This window comes from Mesocricetus auratus, unplaced genomic scaffold, assembly GCF_017639785.1.
Source record: "Mesocricetus auratus isolate SY011 unplaced genomic scaffold, BCM_Maur_2.0 Super-Scaffold_100691, whole genome shotgun sequence".
NCBI lineage: Eukaryota > Metazoa > Chordata > Mammalia > Rodentia > Cricetidae > Mesocricetus > Mesocricetus auratus.
The window spans coordinates 30974445-30995926 of record NW_024429267.1 but is presented as its reverse complement, the minus strand read 5'-3'; the positions used below and the strand labels follow the sequence as shown (position 1 = coordinate 30995926).

General features: G+C 39.6%; 1 protein-coding gene across 4 annotated transcripts; it reads right to left on the bottom strand.

Moving 5' to 3' along the window:
• Positions 1-960: 960 nt before the first annotated feature.
• Positions 961-20592, bottom strand: LOC101829278 (phospholipid scramblase 2). Of its 4 annotated transcripts, none has more exons than XM_005080717.4 (8): positions 20301-20592; positions 16851-16931; positions 12385-12587; positions 10192-10234; positions 8287-8507; positions 8012-8173; positions 3805-3966; positions 961-1289 (listed from the first exon to the last, which is right to left on the bottom strand). In XM_005080717.4, exons 2-8 carry the CDS (start codon positions 16921-16923, stop codon positions 1260-1262), a joined length of 894 nt encoding a protein of 297 aa, XP_005080774.1. In that variant the 5' UTR covers positions 16924-16931; positions 20301-20592; the 3' UTR covers positions 961-1259. The 4 variants fall into 4 exon arrangements, with proteins under 4 accessions (XP_005080774.1, XP_021089034.1, XP_040596129.1 ...); XM_021233375.2 differs by lacking the exon at positions 20301-20592 and adding an exon at positions 17859-17964; XM_040740195.1 differs by lacking the exon at positions 12385-12587.
• Positions 20593-21482: the final 890 nt, after the last annotated feature.

Here is a 21482-nt window from a genome sequence, read left to right as displayed (position 1 = left end):
TATGAAACTAGGCCTCAGCAGTCTAAAATTTTCACTGGCTGTTGGCCATTGAAACAGCCACTAGAATGACCAGTCTGGCTCTGCAAACAGCATTTTTGGATTTTTCTAGCCCAAAGTTTCAAACTTCTCCACATTGCTCTCACAACCCAGTCCCAAAAGCGTAAAAATCACGTGACAAGTTTAATCATAGCGACAGCTGCAATCTTGGTAAAACTCCCTGATGTCATAGGTAGTTTTCATTGTTAACTCTACATAAGCTAGAGTCACCTGGAAAGACTGAACCTCAGCTGAGGAACAGCCAAGATCAACTGGTCCCCTGGCCATATCCATCATAGGTTCTCTTGATTAGTGATCGAGTAGAAACAGTGATGTCAAATCAGAAAACCAACAGTAAAGCAGTAAAGAGAGTAGGATCTAAAAGTTAGTGTTTCTTAGCAAAAAAAAACCATGATATTGTTCACTGTAAATCATTTAAAATGGGTGAGTTGCGGACTTTTCAGTATAAAAATTTATAATAGCAGAAATTTTAAAAGAGCATTTAGTGTTATTTCCTAGAGATAGTAGGAAGTACATGTTACTTTTTTTCTTTCTTTCTTTCTTTTTTTTTTTTTTTTTTTTTTTTTGGTTTTACAAGACAGGGTTTCTCTGTATTGTTTTGGAGGCTGTCGGTCCAGCCCAGCCTCGAACTCACAGAGATCCGCCTGCCTCTGCCTCCCGAGTGCTGGGATTAAAGGCGTGCGCCACCATCGCCCGGCGTACAGTTACTTTTATTTGCATTTTATTGAGTAATATTTCCCAGACAACAAAATAGTAACATTTAAAAAGCTTTCAAAACGTATATTTTCAAAATAACATCAAGTTATGAGAAACAAACTAAATAGATTTGATAGACTGATAGCTTTATAATTAGCAATTGCAAGGGTTATATTGAAAAAAAACATGAAAAATCACAGATTCAAGTTAATTTTCCATAAAATGTTTTATTTCTAAATATACATTTTCATTTTTATCTTGAATGCAGAGAATATTTTAGATGTTTATAAAGACATATACCCAAGTCTATTCCAATTGTGTAGAAGGTAAAATATGATTTGGAAAGCAAAAGTGTATGCATTATGCCTCATGTATTATAGCTTAATTCTGAGAAATTTCACCATAGAAAAATAAAGCTGCCAGTTTCCCATGTCCGTGTTCTCATTGTGCAGAAGTCAAATCTCTGTCTTCTTCATTCGCACCCACAACAGTGCAAATGTTTGTTCCTACTCACAGCCTTCAAAAAACATGTAGTCCTAGACAGAAACAAACACAGAAAAATAGTGTTTCAGAGACAAAGAATGACCTGTTCTTAGATACAGAAAAGTAAGAGCACTTAATGCCCAATGACATAGTGTCATCCAAGATGAACTAAATATAATGAGTAAATGTTGGAAAATCTATAAGTAAGTATAACCTTTCCCTTCTGATTACAAGAGAAATTAAATTCTCTAATTTTATTCATTTTTCTATGTCTGTATCTATTTAATTAATTCCCTTATACCTCTTTAAATATTCTTTTTTCGTATTTCCCTTGAAATTTTTCCGTTATTCTTCCTCAGTTGAAAACTGTTTTTTATCAAGGATTTAAGTGTATGTTTATCAGTGTTGTATCTCCATGCATGTCTGTGCCTGTGCAGGTCTGAAGAGGGTATCAGATCCCCTTAAACTGGACTAATAGTTGGGCGTGAGTTGCATGTGGTGCTGGAATTCAAACTCAGATCCTCTGGAAGTGCTGACAACCTCCAGCCCATCCCTCATCTCTTTCCAGTTTTATTCCACTAATGTAATGGCTCACATGACAGGAGATCCACAGTCAGAGTTAGATCATGGGATTGATGGAGCCTTTTCATTCAGAATGACATACACACCAGGCATGCTGGCTCAGGGACAGCAATTCTCTTCTAAACCTTCTTACTCTTTCCCACATTGTTTCCTTTCTCTAACTAGCAAATCATATGGAATTCATTTCTTTCCCATTCTCTACGTTCTTCTATTCCACCAACAGTAATAACTCAGCTCTTCCGCTGATCCGATGTCTGTGTTACTGAGCTTTCAATCTGTCTCTCACAGTTGCCTCACTATGTCTTTTCAAACTTGTATTCACAGCTATTTTTTCAGCCTAGCTTTGAACTGAGCAATGTTCAATTTTAAATAACTGACTCTATATTTACAAAAGCTTCCCAATGTTTAAGCTTCCCAAATATTTTGAGAATTTTTTTTCTGTGAATTGACTCAAAATGTGCATGTATTTATGGAACATGGGGTAATCATTCAATACATCCCCATATTGCACAATGTTTAATAAATATATTGGCCATCTCATTTATTATATATTGGGTTGAAAATTTTTGGACTTCTTTTCCATAGTTTTTGAAGTTGATGTTACATGCATCACCTTCTTTGCTACAACATTCAGAACTTTCTTTTTTCCTATCTATAAAATAATTGCCAATCCACCTTTAACCCTGCTTCACAACAATATAAACCCTGCACATCATGTCCTTCCGCTAAATGCAGGTCTTTCATGTACACAGACTCTGATTTAAGATGTTTTCCCCAAAATAAGGCTAAATTTACTTTGTAAGTGTTCTTTACACTTACTCAACACACACACACACACACACACACACACACACACACACACACACCTCTTTTTTACATAAGGTTCATTTTGTTGAAGCATTTGTTTAAACTGAAATAAAGAACAGCAGTGCAAAAAGTCGCAGCACCTGCTCATTTGGCTTCAATAATGATTAAGCTGTGTCTACCTGTTACTAACCGTACAACTCCATTCTCCTATCCACATTATTTAAAATCAAAAATATTTTACAAAACAAGTTTATATTGAATAGACACAGATATAGACAATTGTTTTTGCTAAAACACCAGAAAATATCCCTCATGCAATCAAAAAGCATCATCGTTTATATTTACTTGAAATATCATAGGTGACTTTTCAGACCATTTTCCTTGAATTGATGCCCAGACATGGTTCACAATAGGTATTATGGTGACATCCTGTTTTATTTTAGCTTTATTTTAATTTGTATCTGTTTGCTGAAAGAACCCAGACTGTAGGGCTGCACAAGCTCTTGTTTTTTTCTTACTGCGTCTCCAAAACAATGTTTAAGATACCTCACATTTCAAACCTTGCTACATAATGGAACCAGCTAGAAATGCTATCAAGACTAAAAGCTGGAAAAAAAACTTCAGAGAGTTTAATTTAGTGGAATTGTAATCTGGGCAGGGAATGTTTGAAGTTCCCTGAGTATCCTGATAATGATGAATACTGACTGCATATTGGAATCTGCTGAGATACTATATGAAAACTGATCATGAGTTTCTGATTTATTTGAACTGCCCAGGTACCTGGATATATAAATGTTTCAATTAATTAATCTCTACAGCCTAATTGTAACTATATTGTAATTTATAGTTATATATTAGACAATAATTTTATGCTTAACAACATGTGCATTTTGATCAGACTTTTTCCAATTAGAATCAACACTGCCTCCAAATCTCTAATTTTATGTTTCATTAAAAAAAACTGAAAGACAAGGACCTCTGAATGACAAAATCTATGTTGTCTTGTGTTGATCTATAGATTTCTAGAGCAAAAGTAGTCCTCCAGATCTGAATTTCAGGATACAAGCTATTGAAGAGCTATGACAAAGCAGAATCTCATATAAAATCCATCAGTGTAACAATGACACTTTGGGATTCCCAATCTGCCCAATCATTATGGATTAGCAGGAACAGACTTACTATGAGGAAACATGCTCCAAGTATCACAGCCTTCATCTTCACATCAAGGTCTAGCGGGAACTGAATTCCAAAGTTATCTGCATCTGTGAAAGCCTCTTTCACACACCCAGACCACTGCTTGGTGATCTTGCCAATTCCAGATTGCTCATCAAGAGACTTGATCTACGTATGAAAATCAAAACGTAAGATAGCAAACCCAATTTCAAAGCTGGAGTAAAGTCAGACAAATATTTTCTTAAAATCATGTTTAAAAATGTTTCTCTTCTTCAATTTCTAGAAGCTATTGGGAAGATAACAACAGATGAAACTCCTCTTAGACTATCTGCTTTGAAAAGTATAACTTTCATGCAGGATGACTGTATAAATGTGGCAGAGGCTCATTGCCAACTATGAGGCCATGAAGCCAAGACGGGGGTGGGGGGTGGGGGGCATTAAAGGCAAAAAGCAAAGAAAATACTAAAGACCAGCTGATGGGTGGAAGGACCAACAAGAAGCTCCATGTGAGGCTACTGCGGCAGAGATGGGACAGGATTTGATAACTAGCAGGGAATAGAACAAACAAGAAGAAAAGTATGTGAAACCAGATTTCCAATGTGAAAAGCTTCTGGTTTGGGGACTCTGTGGAAGCAAAGTCCAGGGTCCTATTTTACAGTAAAATGGGTAGGGCACAAAGTAAAACCACTCCATAGAGGGAATGCAGATCCTTACTAAAGTATGTACACACAGGGTTGAGCCAAAGGAGGAGGAGATAGATGTGTCCTTTCCAAAACTGCAAAAGGCATCAAAGGAGGGAGCAGCCTCCATTAAAGCCCTTGCCTCAGACAGGATCCACCAAGCAAACATGGGGATGTTGAGAAGTAGTCAACATTGTGGTGTGGCTGGAGGAGGATGGTATGTTAAATGTATTGATGTTTACTTCTAATATGAAAGAAAAGTCACAAACTATTGCTCATAGAATAGTACTCTCATCCCACACCCACACTAGGCATAGTATACTTTCTTTTCCTTGAGAATTAGGTTTTGTTATGTCTAATTTGATGACAGGGTGTGGCAGATGACTTGAATGTTCTCCATGGCTAATTTGCTTTGCCTAGATGATCACCAATGAGCAGTATCACCCATTGAGATGCTGTGGGTACAGTTCTATGACAAAGTTTCCTTGAGCAGATAGCAGGTTACTTCCTGGTCCAAGTTAGAGCCATCTACATGAGCTTCCATCAGTGCAGAGGAACTCAGCTGTACTAGAGGACATGATGTGAAGTGATGTCAATTTGAGGTCATGAACCATTGTAGTTGCATCAGATGTGACATTTTGATAAGTTGGCCTAAAATAAATCCTATTTTGTAATGTCTTAGCACTTTATGTGCAATAGTTGTCATAAGCTTTTATAGTCAGTCATAAAACGTCACAGATATGCTTGAAGTGTGAATTATATTATGGAAGATAAGTGGTAATTTGTCAGCATCATAAACTCAAAACTAAAAATAAACATATGATTATTTACCATTTTTTTAGAAAGCAATAACTTAAAATTAGCTGAATTCATTATCAGATGTAATTTTATTGAAGGGATGATCAGAAATGTAAATTGTAAATTACAGAAAAAAGTAACTAGAACAAAAGGATTTTAGCTAGATTTGAGAATTGTTTTTAGCGTGTGTGTGTGTGTGAGAAAGAGAGAGAGAGAGAGAAAGAGAAAGAGAGAGAGAGAGAGAGAGAGAGAGAGAGAGAGAGAGAGAGAGAGAGAGAGAGAGAACTTGTATATCTTGGTATAGGTTCAGGAACAATTTTGGTATGTCATTGTTCTCCTTCCTCCATGTTAGTTTTGTGGGTAGAACTCAGATTGGACAACTTGGTAGCAATTTCCTTTGGCTGAAAAGCCACACCTCTAGATCCCAGGTGAAATTTTCAATAAGACTCCTGAATAAGACAATGCCATCTCTGAATTAATGAACTGGCATAACAACTGTAATTGTTCTATTCACAGTTCTAACGGTAGAGGCTCATACTAACATTTCCCATTTTTAAGACATAAACATTGCCATCATATATTGTACAGGAAACAGAACAAGTTTCTAATTTCTTTCAAAGACAGTACATCAATATTATCATTCTTAAAATGTCATAAAGGAAGTAACTTATTTAAGGCAATGACTATTTGAAGGCATCTATGATGACGGATGTCACAACAAGACTTAAAATCATTAATAAAATCACAAAACTCCATTTTTAAAATTAAGCACACAACAGCAAAATTTCCCTTAATAGTGTCCCTTGGTTAAAAAAAGAAAAAGGTCTATCCTATGTAGTAACTAAATACTACTTTCTCTGACTCTTACACAAGCATAATGTTCTGTATGAAGAATTATCATTACAAATGTTCTTAAGTGGTTTCATACATACTTATCATATACACAGTTTTCTGTCACAGGTATTTTCTTGAAACGCTCAGCTCTGCCCTTCAACATAGATTCTGTAAGAAGGGCAAACTTCCTTCACACACTCAGTGTCTCAGAGAAATTGAGTCCATATGAATGGAGGAAGAGGGTGTAAAAACTGAGTGAACCTGGAAATCAGAAGCCTTGGGGAGATCTGGGGTTGGGGTGCCAGAGTTCTGACAAAGGGACAACTCCATTCAACCTCAGGGAATCTTTCCTCTGTGTGGAAATTAAGTCCAGTTTTTCCTCATTTTCATTTTTCAAGAAAAATACATGGATTTTCAATTTAACAAATTCCCCAATAGAGCAATGAGGCTGGCTAGGTCAGTTGTTGCAGGAATCTTATAATGTCAGACATATTCATATTCCAATGGCCTCATTTACTCCAAGGGTTTACCAGAGCCCTGAGAAGCAGAACCATACAATGTATTTTGAGAGAAGTGGGTCTTACGCAAGGGTCACATGGCCAAGCCTTTCTGGAGGCCTACACTGTGTATGTGAAATTGTTTCCTATTAATGTATCTCTGTTATAGAGTTTATTTTATGGGGTGGGAAAACTGAACTGTTTAAAAGAAAACTATTAGTGAAACAGAAAAATGCGATCTTATTCTCTATTTACTTATTCTTGATGAAGTGAGTTGACTAGTGTCAGGCAGTGAGATGAAGGCTGCACAGGTCACACGGCTACTTTAGGCTACGGAATGATGGCTGCTTGACCACTGCGCTGAGACAACACAAGAACGCGCTTTGTGACTGGTCCCTCAGAAACGGTTGTGAAGGGCATTCTGGAGGGTGTGCAGGAAGACGACTCACATCCAGGCAGGATGGAGTGGGTCAGCCTCAGGTTGGTTCACAACACTGGGAATAGAGTATAATTTACAACTTAAGTTCTGTGTATTTCAGGAATTTCCTATTTTCTATTTTCAAGCCACAGTTCACCCTGGGCCATGGAAAATGAAGCACCAGAGAAGAGAGCAGACATGGCTTCTAGTCTCCACACTGACACTGTATTACATCAGTGGGGGTTCGATAGGAATTCCTAGTGATAGAATTTGTGTACCTTCGAAAGAACTGGTGAGGTTTATTATGCAGAATGGGGTAAGAAAGAAGGACAGAGGAATTTAAACTCTTAGGTTTAAAACAAGTGATACTGTGTTAACTCTGTGTGTGTGTGTGTGTGTGTGTGTGTGTGTGTGTGTGTGTGTATTCATGTATTCATGTTTGGGCATGGGTGGTCATGCAATGCATAACATGGTGGCTATAGAGATCAAAGGTCAAAGTTGGATGTCTTTTATCATTGCCCACCTCATTAAGACTTGGTCTTTTTAACTAAGCCAGGCTTTTTCCTATTAAGCTAGACTGGCTGGCCAGCAAGCCCTAGGAAGCCTCCTACCTCACAAATACCTGAATTGGGAGTAGAGGTAGATACCTTCATACTAAGGTTTTCCTGTGAGTTCTGGGTTTCTGTTCCAGGTTCTCATATTTGCACAGTAAACAGTCTAGCCATTCAGTAAATCACTAGGAAAATCTATAGAATTTTTAAATGGTGGAGGCTTTCTTTTCCTTCTAATTTATCTGAATTGACCTCTGTTTACATGGCACTGAGGACACTCTACATTAACCTTTAATCATAGTAATGACCTTTGCTCTGAATAATTAAATGATGATTAATTAGATGAGCACACATCAACTGACACCAGGAACTTCCTATAGGAATATATTCTTTTCATGTCAGGAAAGCACATCCTGTAGACATTATAATATTTACCTTAAAGTCAATGTCTGTACAGCAGGTGCATGGAACACATGGACCAACAACTTTCAGAACATCCTGCTTCTTCTCATTTTGAAGAGTGAATTTTGGCAGACAAGGATGCCAGGTCTGAGTCACATACCCTACCGGCACACCAGGAGGAGCCTGGATTTCTATCTACAAAAGCAAGAGTGCATGTTGAATGTAACCATGGCCAAACCATCCAGGTGTAATGCATTCTTAAAAACTCTTATTGCACTTCTCAGTTGCTGTGGGAACGTCACACTGACCTCCTGGAGGCAGCAGGGAAAGAAACAGCTACTGCATCTCAGGGGTCTCTCCAGAGTCATGATTTCTCGGCCAAGATTATCCAGGATCCTCAAGGTGAAAGGTCTAGATGCTTCACAGCAGTTTCGAGTGCAGCAGTCAGTATCTTCCACAGCTAAGTAAACCATCTGCCCAAGGCTGTTCTTGATTTCAAATTTATTATTTGTTTCAAAGCCTGTTACGACTGAAAACAACAGGGGAAACCACATTGACCACTTTGTTAGGAATGGTGACTCTCTCCTAAGGCAGCAGTGGGAAGGTGTGCCTGAGACTGCAGGGAGCAGCAGGAAAGGGGAGACAAGCAGTGGAGAGGTGATCTGGATTCGGGACATGGTAGTGGGAAAGGAGGAGAATATTAAGGTAAGGAGGAAAGATGTCCATATGTGAGACTTCCTAAGGGAGCAAGATGCATCTCCACCTCCAAGGACTCTATCACAAAGAGCTCCAGTTTCTGTACAGTGCTGCTGGGGAAAGTAGAGCTAGGTGTTTGGATAAACGCCCAGTTATCTCATCTGGCAGAGTTTTCTTTAGAGATTACAGAGTGATTGTTGTGTTTCTAGTCTCTAAATTGAATCACTGGCTTGTGATTTTGATGTGTGTGTGTGTGTGTGTGTGTGTGTGTGTGTGGTTTTCAAACACACATCTACCCACATTATTTGAGCAAAAACAGTAAGAGGGTCTTTCTAAAAGCACAGATGTAAAAATGGGAGTGAATCAGAACAGGATATTGGGCCAGAGAATCTGAAAACAAGCTGTTATATATTAAGCATGCTTGCCCTAACAAAAGTAGTTTATAGATTCTTTGAAATAGGACCATTGGACTATGATAAAAGCAAAATCAGTTCTAGCTGTACTTATTCCATTGTAACTGACCAAACAATCCTGGAGATGTTATAGAAAATCAAACAAACATTCAGACATGAAATAATATCTACATCCTTTGAAAAATAGTATGTCCGTCTTTGTTTTATAAATAAAGCAACCTGATCACTAGTTAGTCAGTCAGTCTGCAAGATTCTCTGGACCATCCTGCCTAACTCACTTCTTTACCTCTTTTCCAGTCCAGACCTGTCAATGGCTGGGGCTGGTCCCAGGCACAGGTATTTTCTATATATCAGCCAACTTTTTATAATACCCAGCTAGCAAGAGGAGAACACTGGCTCATACAGCTTTCCTGGATGCTTTCTCCTGGTGGGTGTGGTGATGCTCCTAGAGGTGTCTTAAGTTCTTTTTGCATCTGGGCATGCTAGATCCAAGGAGGCATCTGGAAGCACTTTTCCCACTCAGAACAGGAGTATTCTGTGAGGAGCAGCCTTGAGGGGCTGTACTCAGTTCCTCCAACACCATAGGGCCTCAACTGGGAATCCAGAGCCCACAGTGTACAGATTCTATAGGCCTTCTCTGTACTACCAACAGAAGCTGGGGTAGCTAACAATATTTCACAAAGGACCCCTGTCCTAATTCCTAATGACTATTCACTACGGGGGTCAACCACTGTCTGAGGTTCTGTTCAAGTCTCAAAGTGGTCACAGGCTAGCAGAGACTGACTAAGAGATAGGAGTTAGGTGAAGGGCAAGATTATCTTAGTGCAAGCAGAGAAAGAGCACAAACATGCACTGTTCCCTTTCTAATACAGTGAGATTTCGTGGGTACACACGTTCAGCAAAGGAAGTTTGATCACCTGACGCCTACGTCTCAGAAGTGGACAGGAGATGGTATTCATAATCTCTTTACAGTGAAGAGAGCTGTCTGTAGCCTCCTGACTGAACCTCCCACAGAAGAGTGCTGTAGAAGACGCAACTCTCAGGCCATTAACTGTATGAACTGATCCTGTTTCTAGAAATACCATCAATGCAACAGATACACACCTTCCAGAAGTTCGGTTTGCTGATGAATCAGAATCTGGTCTATCTGCTCCAGAAAAGAGAACATGCATGGAATTATTATCAATTCCTAGCAGGATGAACATTTCACACTTTGCAGTATATTTCCAATAGCATTAAATTTAATATGTAAATGACCACTATTTATTTACAGATGTATTTATTTTTATGTGCATGAATGCTCTGCCTACATGCATGTACCCCTTGTATGCAACACTTTCAGAGGCCAGAAGTGGGACACAGACTCTGTGACACTGGAGTTGAAGATGGTTACAAGTGGCCATGTGGGTGCTGGGAATCAAACCTGGGTCCTCTGCAAGAATAGCAACTCCTCTTAATTCTTCGACGATTTCTCAAGACCCAGCACCAGTTCGTTTAAAATGGTAAAAGGGGAGAATTTTTAAGTCAAATAAAGTTGATTTATAATGGAATTCTCATAAAATTACAAAACAGTGATGAGATTGATTGATTATCTATCCATTCAAATCATTTTCTTATAGGAATCTATCACTTTTAGTGATAATTTTCATTCATAGTTTCTTTTCCATGATTAAATTATGTATATTACAGGGTATTCTTTTTAAAGATTACAATTAGCACTGAGATTTCTCTTCTTCTGTTTAAATAATCCACTAAGTCCAGTCAGCGCTGCCCATGTGTACATAGGTGGACAGGCATACGGTGGAGCATGGGAAGGCTACCAGTGGTCACACCCATAAAGAAGAACGGGTTTCCTTCCCCAGCAGCTAGCAAGTGTCCAGAGCTCCTCAGTTAGGAATAGGAACTCAGGAGCCCCTCCAGGTTCAGTGGAGGAACTCTGCTTGGCTCATCTTGTTCAGGTAACCATATCCGCCGTGAATTCCTGAGTTCAACAGTCATATCTCATCCAAAACTCTGCACGCGTGAGTTTGTGCGTGTGTGTGTGTGTGTGTGTGTGTGTGTGTGTGTGTGTGTGTGTGAATTCATAACAATGTCCTCTTTAAGGCTGAGCATTCAAAATGACTGAACATTTCTAAGTATGATGTTTGAACGCACATAGGAAATGTTAGTGCCATGTGTGCCAGACAAACTAGAGATGCCTTGGCTATCTCAGGGTCCTCTCGATGTGTTCATGGATTGGGTGTACCTCACAGTCCTCTTTTTACCTCAGTAGCTTTTTTTTTGGTGTTTTTGAGACAGGGTTTCTCTGTATTGTTTTGGAGGCTATCCTGGAACTTGCTATGTAGACCAGGCTGGCCTGGAACTCACAGACATCTGCCTGCCTCTGCCTCCCGAGTGCTGGGATTAAAGCATGTGCCAACAACCCTCACTGACTTTTGAACTTTGTATTTTTGCTAAAATTCATTATCATTGAACTATAGTTCAGCAAAACCCAGACTTTCTTCCCTCACTGGAAACAATTATAGTATTGGATTTCCTAACGAATAAAGGCAGATTTATAGTCTATAACACTACATATATGAAAAAATTACTCTTTCCCAGCAGTGGTGAAGCACTCCTTGAATCCCAGCACTTAGCAGGCAGAGAGTCAGGAGGATCTCATGTCCAAGGCAAGCCTGATCTACAAAGTGAGTTCCAGGACAGCCAGGGCTGCACAAAAAAAAATCCTGTCTCCAAAACAAAAAAAAAAAAAATAGTGAAAAGAGAAAAAATTTAAAATTGCTGTTTTTTAGGTATCAGTTAAAGATAATAACTAATTTTTTTAATACTTTCTTTTTTCAAATACCAGTGCTGTGGGTCAGTCTTGGGACAAAAGCTTTTATAGTCATTACTAAAGTTCACATTTTAAAAGTAAATCACAATGACTGTTCCATGGTTTTTGAGCCTTCACAAAGCAGTTAATATCTTTTGACACTGGTTTCCCTCTTTGAAAAAAGCAGTGATAATCTTGTGTACATGTTACAGATTTTCTAAGGATTATACTTGGAACGATGACTAGAATAATGTATAATAAATACTTCTGTTGGCTATTATAGGGCAAACTCACATGAAAACACAATTGTCTCACACACTGATAATTTTCTTAACAACTGAACTTCATCTAGAGGAACGGTACTACGAGTAAACAGAAGACAAAGGAAAATGCTATGCTTTGGTGAATTATTCATTTGTTGTCCAAGTAAACGGAAAATAGAAATACAGTTTTGTCTTTTGTGAGTTCTGAATATATGGATTTACCTGACTTAAGTATTCTAGCCCAGGTGGGCAGTTCCGAAGAGGTGGCGGTGCTGGCATCCATTGGCTATTAACAATGACGATAGTCTGGTTATTTTGCATAGGAATAGGAGACCTTGTATAGCCAGCCTGAGGCCCTGGGTAACCAGACTGGGGACCTTGGTAGTCAGTCTGGAATGTAGGGTGTCCAGTATGCTTTGGAGGTCCTTCAATAGGGGCAAGAAAAATGATTTGCAACTTTATAGAGAAAAGTATCATCATTTCATGTAGAATTATCCTGAGGCCTCTCCACTCAGAAGTTCTGGTCTATGATGCTTAAGACTTTTCAATGCAGTATCTGTGGTTTATACATGCTTCTAATTATAGGTATAAACAACCAAGTTTATTGTTATACTAGTTATAATCAGCCAAGATGTGAGATAAGCCTAGATACCTACCAACAGATGATGAAGAAAATTACACACACACACACACACACACACACACACACACACACACACGGTTCAGAGCAACAAAGCAAAGCTTACAACAATACTAAAAATTAAATTAGCAAAGTAACACATTATATTGTGACACTGACATATCTGAATATCACACCCTTTGCTCACAATTCATCTTCCATTGCTGTCTTGTGTACCAGCCTATATCTTCCCACTGGATTCTGACTAGTCCCTCAGATAACTGAGTCTTCTTTTCATCATGTACAGTCATGGTTTTATAACTAGATTCCACACACAAAATTAATAATAAATAATAAATATCTGTCTTTGGAAATCTGACTTGTATCTCTCTCTCTCTCTCTCTCTCTCTCTCTCTGTGTGTGTGTGTGTGTGTGTGTGTGTGTGTTTTGTTTTTTGGCATTTGTTTTTTGAGACGGTTTTTACTACACTGCCCTGGCTGGCAGGTCTTTAACTTGCTATGTAGGCCAAACTGGTGCCAAACTCACAGAGATCTACCTGTCTCTGCCTCCCGATTGCTGGGATTAACCGTGTGCACCATCATACCCAGCCTGGTTTGTATCTCTTAATATGGTGTGTCTAGTTTCATCCATCTTCTACAAATGACATTTCATTCTTCTTTCTGACTTAAAACCTGTGTGTGTGTGTGTGTGTGTGTGTGTGTGTGTGTATGTGCGCTTCTTTCATCTGTTGATAAGCATCAAGTGTGACTCCATATTTTGGCTATTACAAATAGTATAGTAGTAACTGTGAATAAATGTTTGACTGTGGTATGCTGACATATTCCTTTAGAAGGGGATTACATGATAGTTCCATTTTAATTTTTGGAGGGACCTCCAATACTAATTCTTTTATTGACTGCACTAATTTACCAGAAGCATGTAAGTCCCCCCCCCACCCATAACATTTATTGCTGTTTGCTTGAAGTGGACTGAGTGGGTCCCTGCAGGTGTTATACAGAGAAGGGAACGGTGTAAAAGAGATAAGAGTGAAACCCAGTGCATATTGACTTCATCAGACTTCCAGGAGTCTAATAGGAGGCGGTTTATTTACAATGTGTTTAAGTGTAACATGAAAAATAAAAACCCAGAGACAGATATTCGAGTTCATGCTGAAGATCAGAGAAACAAAGCAGCCAGCCACTATTGCTTACCTCTATCTTAGACCACAATGGCTGATTCTGTCTCCAGGATTACTCAGAGGCAAAATGCTCTGAGTTCCTGTCTCCTCTTGCCTTATATTCATTTCTCCACCCAGCCATATCACTCCTATCTCCACCTCCCTAGTCTTGGGATTAAAGTTATGTGATCCCAAGTGCTAGGATCACCTTTGTGTGAGCTGTTTCTCTTTTAGACTGGAACAATTTCTTGTAGTTCAGTTTGGTCTTGAACAAACAAGAGATCAGTCTGCCTCTGTCTCCTGAGTCCTGGGACTAAAGGTGTATACCACCACTGCCTGGCCTCTATGGCTTGTGGCTGACTTTGCATTTTGATCTCCAGTTTAGATCATCAACAATATGTCACCACATTTAATCCTAGTATTGTTGTAGGACATTTGTACACTGTGTGAAGATGTATTGCTGTGATTAGTGTAATAAAAAACTGAACAGCCAATAACTAGGCAGGAGATATAGGTGGGACTTTTGGGCAGTCCAGAAAGATAAGGTATCAAGCTGTTGTGCCCAAATTCTGGACCCCAAAAATCACCACGAGGTCCATTTTGATGCAAAAGCAAAGAGTTCTTTATTGTAGATGTTTAACAAGCTAAACCCATTAGCTAGGGTCCTTTACCCCGCCACCAGGGCGAATGGCTGGAGAAAGACCCCAAACAACCTTGAGGCAGAGATCTTAAAGGGCAGCATAAGCGGAGTGTCTAGGGGTATGAAACAGTCTCAGGATTGGTGTGCTTCCAGGTTTGAGTGACCCGTCCTTTGTTGATTGGTCAACTGGTTGTTATGGCCCATAGGCCCTCCCAGGGCGGTTGCTATGCTCTGCAAGTCACTGTTGTGCACAGTTCTTAAAGCACACCCAGAGCTGTAAAGCACAGCCCTGCCAGCTAACTTCTGATTGGTTCCCTGCCACGAGGAGGGCATCTGACCTTAGTGACCAGGACAGGAGCAGCAAGGTCATGCAAGCACATGTTAGCCTGTAATGGCTGCTAAAATGGGGGACTGGTCACTACAAAGCCACTTGACAAAACACAGATTAAAAAATATGACCTAGGTTATAAGAAGTAGTTAGGGGAAAACCTAACTTTTATAATTAAGGCTAAGCTTTTTATAATTAATAGTAAGTCTCCCAGGTTATTTGTAAGTTTGCGGTCCAAAGAAAAATCTGTCTACACAATAAAACTTGGAAAAAGTTTCCTGGTCTAATACAATCCCCACTGAACAAGGAAGCATAAGTACCTTAAAGCTCAACTCAGGAAACTTGTCATTTCTTCCACAAAGATGGGTTCTAGAGATACACTGCATGTACCTTAAGGGCATACAGCTGAGTCTGGCCTGGTCTGGACCATGGTCATACACATAGCTTAGAGATTATCTTTGCCATTAGCCACCTCTGATCCTAATTGTGGGAGTTTGGAGGAGAGTCTGACTCTAAGGGACATTTGGGTTATTAGTTACCTCCTGTCCTGGTTGTAGGAGCTTGATATGGCCTGACAGGATCACAAGGCAGTTAATCATTTCCAGTTCTCAGGTTTCTGGATGGAAGGACAGGTTTTTCATCTTTCCCAAAACAAGTTACCTCTTTTTTTTTTTTACTATACTCCATAGCTGATACTAACTGACTACAACATGTATGCCTATTTTACATCAGTTTTAAGGTCAATCAAACTGTCCTATGGGTGCCTAGGCTAAATTATGAACAATCTAGGAGGTCTCCATGTCTGTTCTGAGAAATCAGAACAGCCTTTCTCAACCCAGGCTTCAGATTGCAAACACCTGGCTTCTCAGAAAATTAGCAGTCATTGTTTAGAGGTGTGGTTTAATTTCCCTGCAAATGCTCTCTATATTAGTATTTTTAAATGAAAATTAATGACAGCCATGGTTGTGAATGGCTGCCTTAGAGCGCTGGAGCTTAGCCAGCTCCTATTCCTTTAATTGCAAACATCTGGATAAGATCTGAGACCCATGGGGCATTTTCTAAGACAATTACACAGGCCATTCAACTCCCAAGCCAATCTGTTTACTCAGAATAGAAAACTAACTCATATACCCTTCTGCCAAACCAGAACACCTTTGATATTAACCCCCAGGGTGCTCTTTGAAGATCTGTGTATCCTACTACTGATAAAACTGGGTACACCATATACATTGCAATTTACAAAAGTCTAGTCATGCCAACAATTGAATTTGCCTAGATCTCTGATATAGTTTATGGTTTGAAAAGACAAATGAACATCTAGTATGTATTATATGTGACTAAAGAATGGGGCAGCATTTCTAAAGGAGTAAGTCTTGTATGTGTTACACAATGAAAATAAAGGAGTAAGTCTTGTATGTTTTACACAATGAAAATGAGGGTTACTATAAAGTGGGCATTTCTGTAGTAGGCAGCTTCCAGTTTTATGTTTTTATTACTTTTCACTGAGTACAATTAATTCTAAATACTTCATGGTTCAAAAAAACCCACAGTTCAACCTTCTAAAAATCCTTACATGAAGCAATTTTCAGCACAGATGAACAGCCAACAAAACATTTATTTTACTTACTATCTGTATCAATATTTAATTTACTTTCAATGTTACCTTTTACAAGTAAATATAAATGTGTGTATTGGATTAGTTTTTCATAATGTTTACTGTCCTTTATAAATAAAAAGTACTTCTTTGGAAAGCATGTAGACAGTCTAAAACAAAACCAAACCTAGGCCACTAACATTTCTTCAATGAAATTTTAAGAAAAAATAATTATTAAGATAAAGATATAGTCACCACCTCTTTCACTTTCCTGGGAACATCAATTAATTAGAGTTACTTTATTGTTTTCTTCTTCAACAAGTGTTTTACCTTGGAATGCTGCTGAAGGATCCCGAGGGGCATACTCAGCTGGCAAATAAGTTCCTGGGCGAGAAGCCTCCATTTGCAAGCCTGCAATTCAAGGAGAGGTACATGTTTACCAGCCCAAGTGAGATGCGCATCGGCAAGAACAGTGCACAGTGCCAAGATAATGTGTGATGCTGAACCAAAGCATGCAGAGTAAATTCAACACATTAAGCTGTGCCTGTAAAACAGCCAGCATGTAACAGACTCCTGTTTGCAGCAACTTCTCTTCTAGGTAGCTTGAGGCAGCTCTGTGACTGGGGCTGAATTCCTAGGACTTTTCATCTGTGACATTAGGACAAAGATAATTTTAAAAGCACACATAGATAAGCAGTGTAGAAAGTAATACAACTCCCTGTATGTGGTGATGGTACCGCTAACAGTGTCGATTGTTTTTTAATAACTATCTTCATTAATTCTTGGAGAATTTCATACAATGTATTTTTGTTGTATTCAGTCCAATTCCTCCCTTCACTCCTCCCAGGAGAGTACAAACTGGAGACAATGGTTTATTAAACTGAATAAGTGTCTGTAATCATCGCCTTGAGAATTAATTTAGGGTCCCGATGCCTCAAACTGTTAAGAGCACTTGCTGCTTGTTGGGAGGACTAGAGTTCTGCTACCAGCATTCATGCTTGGCAATTCACAACTACCTGCCACTCTGGCCCTAGTGGCTCTAACAGTCTTGGCCTCTGGGGGTATCTGCACACATAGTTTCACACACACACACACACACACACACACAGAGGCACATAAATAAAAAAAAACAAAATAAATATTTAGTACGTACATTCTATTACCATTTTTATCATTACCCTGAAACTGTGCTACTGGGGCTGTGTTATTATCTACAGGCTGCTTCTTAAGCAATGACCAAAGCAGCAGGGGCCCCTGCCCAAGGCAATTCTGTCTCTTCAGGCACCCACTCTTTTCAAAGATACTAAGGGAAACTTTATGTAAACCGGAAACACTCACAATTCAAGGTTTGAGGTGAAATTCTGCTGGCTCAGAGAGACTGAACATCAAGTAGCTAACTTCCATTTGCTGGAATCTTCCAAACAACCTGTCAGTCTTCTCTCTACCCCTACTTAAAAACCCTTGGAAAGTGGGTTTCCTGCCTATCGCTTCCTGTCAGCTACTTGCTGACTCAGCCTCCTGCTTGCAGGTTCATTTTATTTAATCAAACACATCTTTGAACTATTAAGAAAAGCAGAAGGAAAAACCATGCAACATGCTTTAAAATAATATTCCCCAACAGGGCTGAAGTGTACAAAGTTTCTAAGTTATTACTGACTTCAAACAAAACTATAGGATTCACTGATAGTCAAGTAACATATTACAATGTTATCTTCTATATATAACATCTTGAATCATCTTAATATGTGTACACGTTTTTCAGTCTACTACTTCTCCAGTGAGTCATTTACCCATCTCAAGTAGTAAATAAATAGGAAGTGAGCACCTTCATTCATTTATGTGTTCGCAGGAAAGCCTAGACTGAAGTCATTCTTTTTCAATTGTTTCATAACAACTTCAGCAGTATGAGTCCATGGCAACCATAAATTCAGGAAACAAAGACTCCCTTGCCCAAATTCCTGTAACATACCCACCATTGTCGAAAATCTCTGAAGTTCCACCGGTGATTCCCTTAGAACTGTTGTCTCCTACTTCTCTGCTACAGATGAGTGGCCTGGACGCTAGTTCTCCTGTCTGTTAAAGCCATGCCTGTAGCCACACTCTCACCCTGGGTCTCAGGGCATTTCTAAAGGAAACGCACTACAGCCCTGATGCTATCTATGCTGAACTGGGATGGTATACAATCACCACTTTTGAATAATATAAACTGCACACATGTAACCAGGACCAATGGACTCAGTAAGTCAGGAGTTCATAGTCTCTGGGGTTTAGGTAGCAAAGGAAGGACTCTAATTTCAGGTGTCCCAAGAGGAATTCATGTGAAGAAGAAATTAAGCTAATGGACAGATGCTCAAGTACAGCAAAAACATAATAATTACAGATTAATTTCTGTATTAGGAACATAAAAATAATAGAATTATTATTTTATCTGGAAGATATGACCTTCTTTTTATATACATATATTCCTATTTTTGCCTTGCATGCATAATTATTCTCATTTATACAGAACTTCTATTTAGGCATATAAATACACACATGCATACTTACATATATGCATACATGTATAACTGTGTATGTGAAACAAAAGAATTAATGTGACTTTAGCCAAATGAATCTTTCTAAACTGAGCTGAGCCATCCTGAAGCTTCTACCAAATAAAGTAACTTAAGGCAACCTACGCTGACATTTTAAAGCATTTGGTGGAATTTTACACTAAGTAAGTCAAGGCTGCAGTTGTTAATAAAGATCAACTCCTTAGGGGAAATATAAGAAGATGGTCTGATATGTCTATCAGCGCTAACTTGATGCAAAACACATCAGTTTGCTGCTAGTTCAACAAAGACAAAAGAAGAAAATTCAAGATCATTTCAGAAAAGCATTTTTTTCTCTAAGAAAAATCTTTCATTAAACACCCTGTATAAACTGTAGAGATTCTGGTCAATGTAATAACAAGTATGAGGGAGAAACAGTCACCAGACCAGAAATGATACTTAAAATGTTTAATAACATCTGCTTCAAGAGCGACAGAAGCAAACAGCTTCTGAGAGAATGACCCTCCTGCGAGGGAATGGGTGTCTGAAACATGTAAGAACAATTAGTTGCTCTTAATGGACTTCTGTGCATTTCAGTTGTGAGCACCCCTTTGTCTTGTTAAGTAATATGTTTTATATAGCACTAACCTTCCTTTGTGAGAGTGGTCCTTGGATGTGAGCAGTCTGGCACGTTAGAAGCTAATCTCTAACCTTTGTGTGAGACTTCACAAGTACTAGGTCCAGCTACTAGTAGTCAAGGACTGATTATTCCGGTTGGAGGTAGTTGGTTTTGTTTTTGGCCCCTTTGTCTCTTTAATTAACATTTTTACAAATGTTGACAGTAGATGCCTCCCAAATGGGGCCAAGGCTATGACCTCCATGGAGATAGAACCCTTTGCTGAATCAAACAGGAAATTGTGTTTACCACCTAAAGACCATCCTGAAAGGGAAGTCACAAAGGACACCTCTAAAGAAACTCTAGAGAATGGAAGAACTGTCTCCTTGTTAAAAAAGGCCCCTGAAAAATAACCCTAAACCCCTACCTGCCTACAGGCAAACCTTACTGAGCTACGTTTTACCTCTCCAGCCAGAGTCCCTGTGCCCACCTCCACTTTCCCGGCTTCTGGACACCTTTCCCAGCCTCCAGGCCACAACTCCACCTTCAGATTCCTCCTCCTGGGGCCTCTGTAATTCCTGGGTTCTGCGAAGGCAAGGGATTCTCCTGAGACAGACAGGGCAGCTGGCTTACCTTTGTTAAGTAGCAAATCTGGAACCCGCAGTGGCTCTGCTTTCCAAATCTCCCTGCAAAAAGTGCAGGTGCCACACTCTATTCAAGCGCAGGAGAAAAACCCGCGAAGTGAAGTGAGTCTGGGGCAGCTGCCTGTGGCTTGGGTTTCGTTTTCCTGAGCTTTGCATGTAAAAAACTTTCCTTTTCCTGCCTGAAAGGTAGGCCCCTTCACCCTAGGTGTAACCCAGCCAAACAGAGAGCTGAGTTCTGGGGCCCTTAGTGCTCTCCTGCTCCCAGCTCTGAGGGAGAGATGATATAGTCTGTGTACATTTCCGGAACGCTAAGAGAATTTACAGGGGAATTTCCCTTAACCTGACCTCCAAGTCTTTCTTTAGACTCTGGAACTCAAGGATGCTTTTGCTCCTTCTCTTTTTGTTTATGTTTGCTTTTCTCGGTTTGTTTGTGTGGGGATGGGAGACTTTGAGTATTTATCCTAGTAGTCCTCAAATCTCCAGCCAATGTTATTTTTCCTTGTGGTATTTTTGTCATTGAAGAGCCCAGAAATATGAAAAATTTTAGAATTTCCGCATATAGCCTATACACATAGCACTGACACCTGTTTTACTCTTTGCCCTGTATACTCCCAGATAAGGAAAGACAATTTATGGGAACCCATGACTATGTCATCATTTTGAATTCACACCCGTAATCAGAGGCTGTAAACCCCAACTCTTGGAATGCACTCCCCAGGGGCCATAAAACCAAACAGTTGCACTCACCCTCCAAGGAGCTGCTCTATCCCTAGGTCAGAAATCCCAACTCCAGGCACCATATTGCCCAGAGGTGGTCTTATTGTTGGGTCCCAAACAAGGACAAAGAGCTGAGGTTTTAGTGACTTATCAAAGCAGATGCTGGCCACAAGGTTTCCTCTCTGTCCCTCAGAGTCTGGCTGGCATACCCACCCCACTATCCTAAAACTTCTCCAGCCCATGAGCTGAACTGCCCTGCCCCCAGCTGCCCTTCTCCATATAACCCAACCATTTTGATTGCATGGCCTGTTTCTTGGTCTACCCTTTGTGTCTTGGCCAGTCTCTTGGCCCAGGATGCCCCTCTTAGTGAGCCATCACCTTTCCCCTTCTCTTCACATGGCCCAGCTCAGTCTATCCCTGTTCACCACGGACTCTTCAGATGCCTCTGCCTCTG

Coding starts and splice junctions, on each gene's coding strand:
- LOC101829278 (XM_005080717.4), bottom strand. CDS start 16,923: ATGGAGGCTTCTCGCCCAGGAACTTATTTGCCAGCTGAGTATGCCCCT. Junction 12,588..16,850: donor TCCTTCAGCAGCATTCCAAG/GTAAAACACTTG, acceptor CCCCTATTGAAG/GACCTCCAAAGCATACTGGA. Junction 8,174..8,286: donor TTCCCTGCTGCCTCCAGGAG/GTCAGTGTGACG, acceptor TTGCTTTTGTAG/ATAGAAATCCAGGCTCCTCC.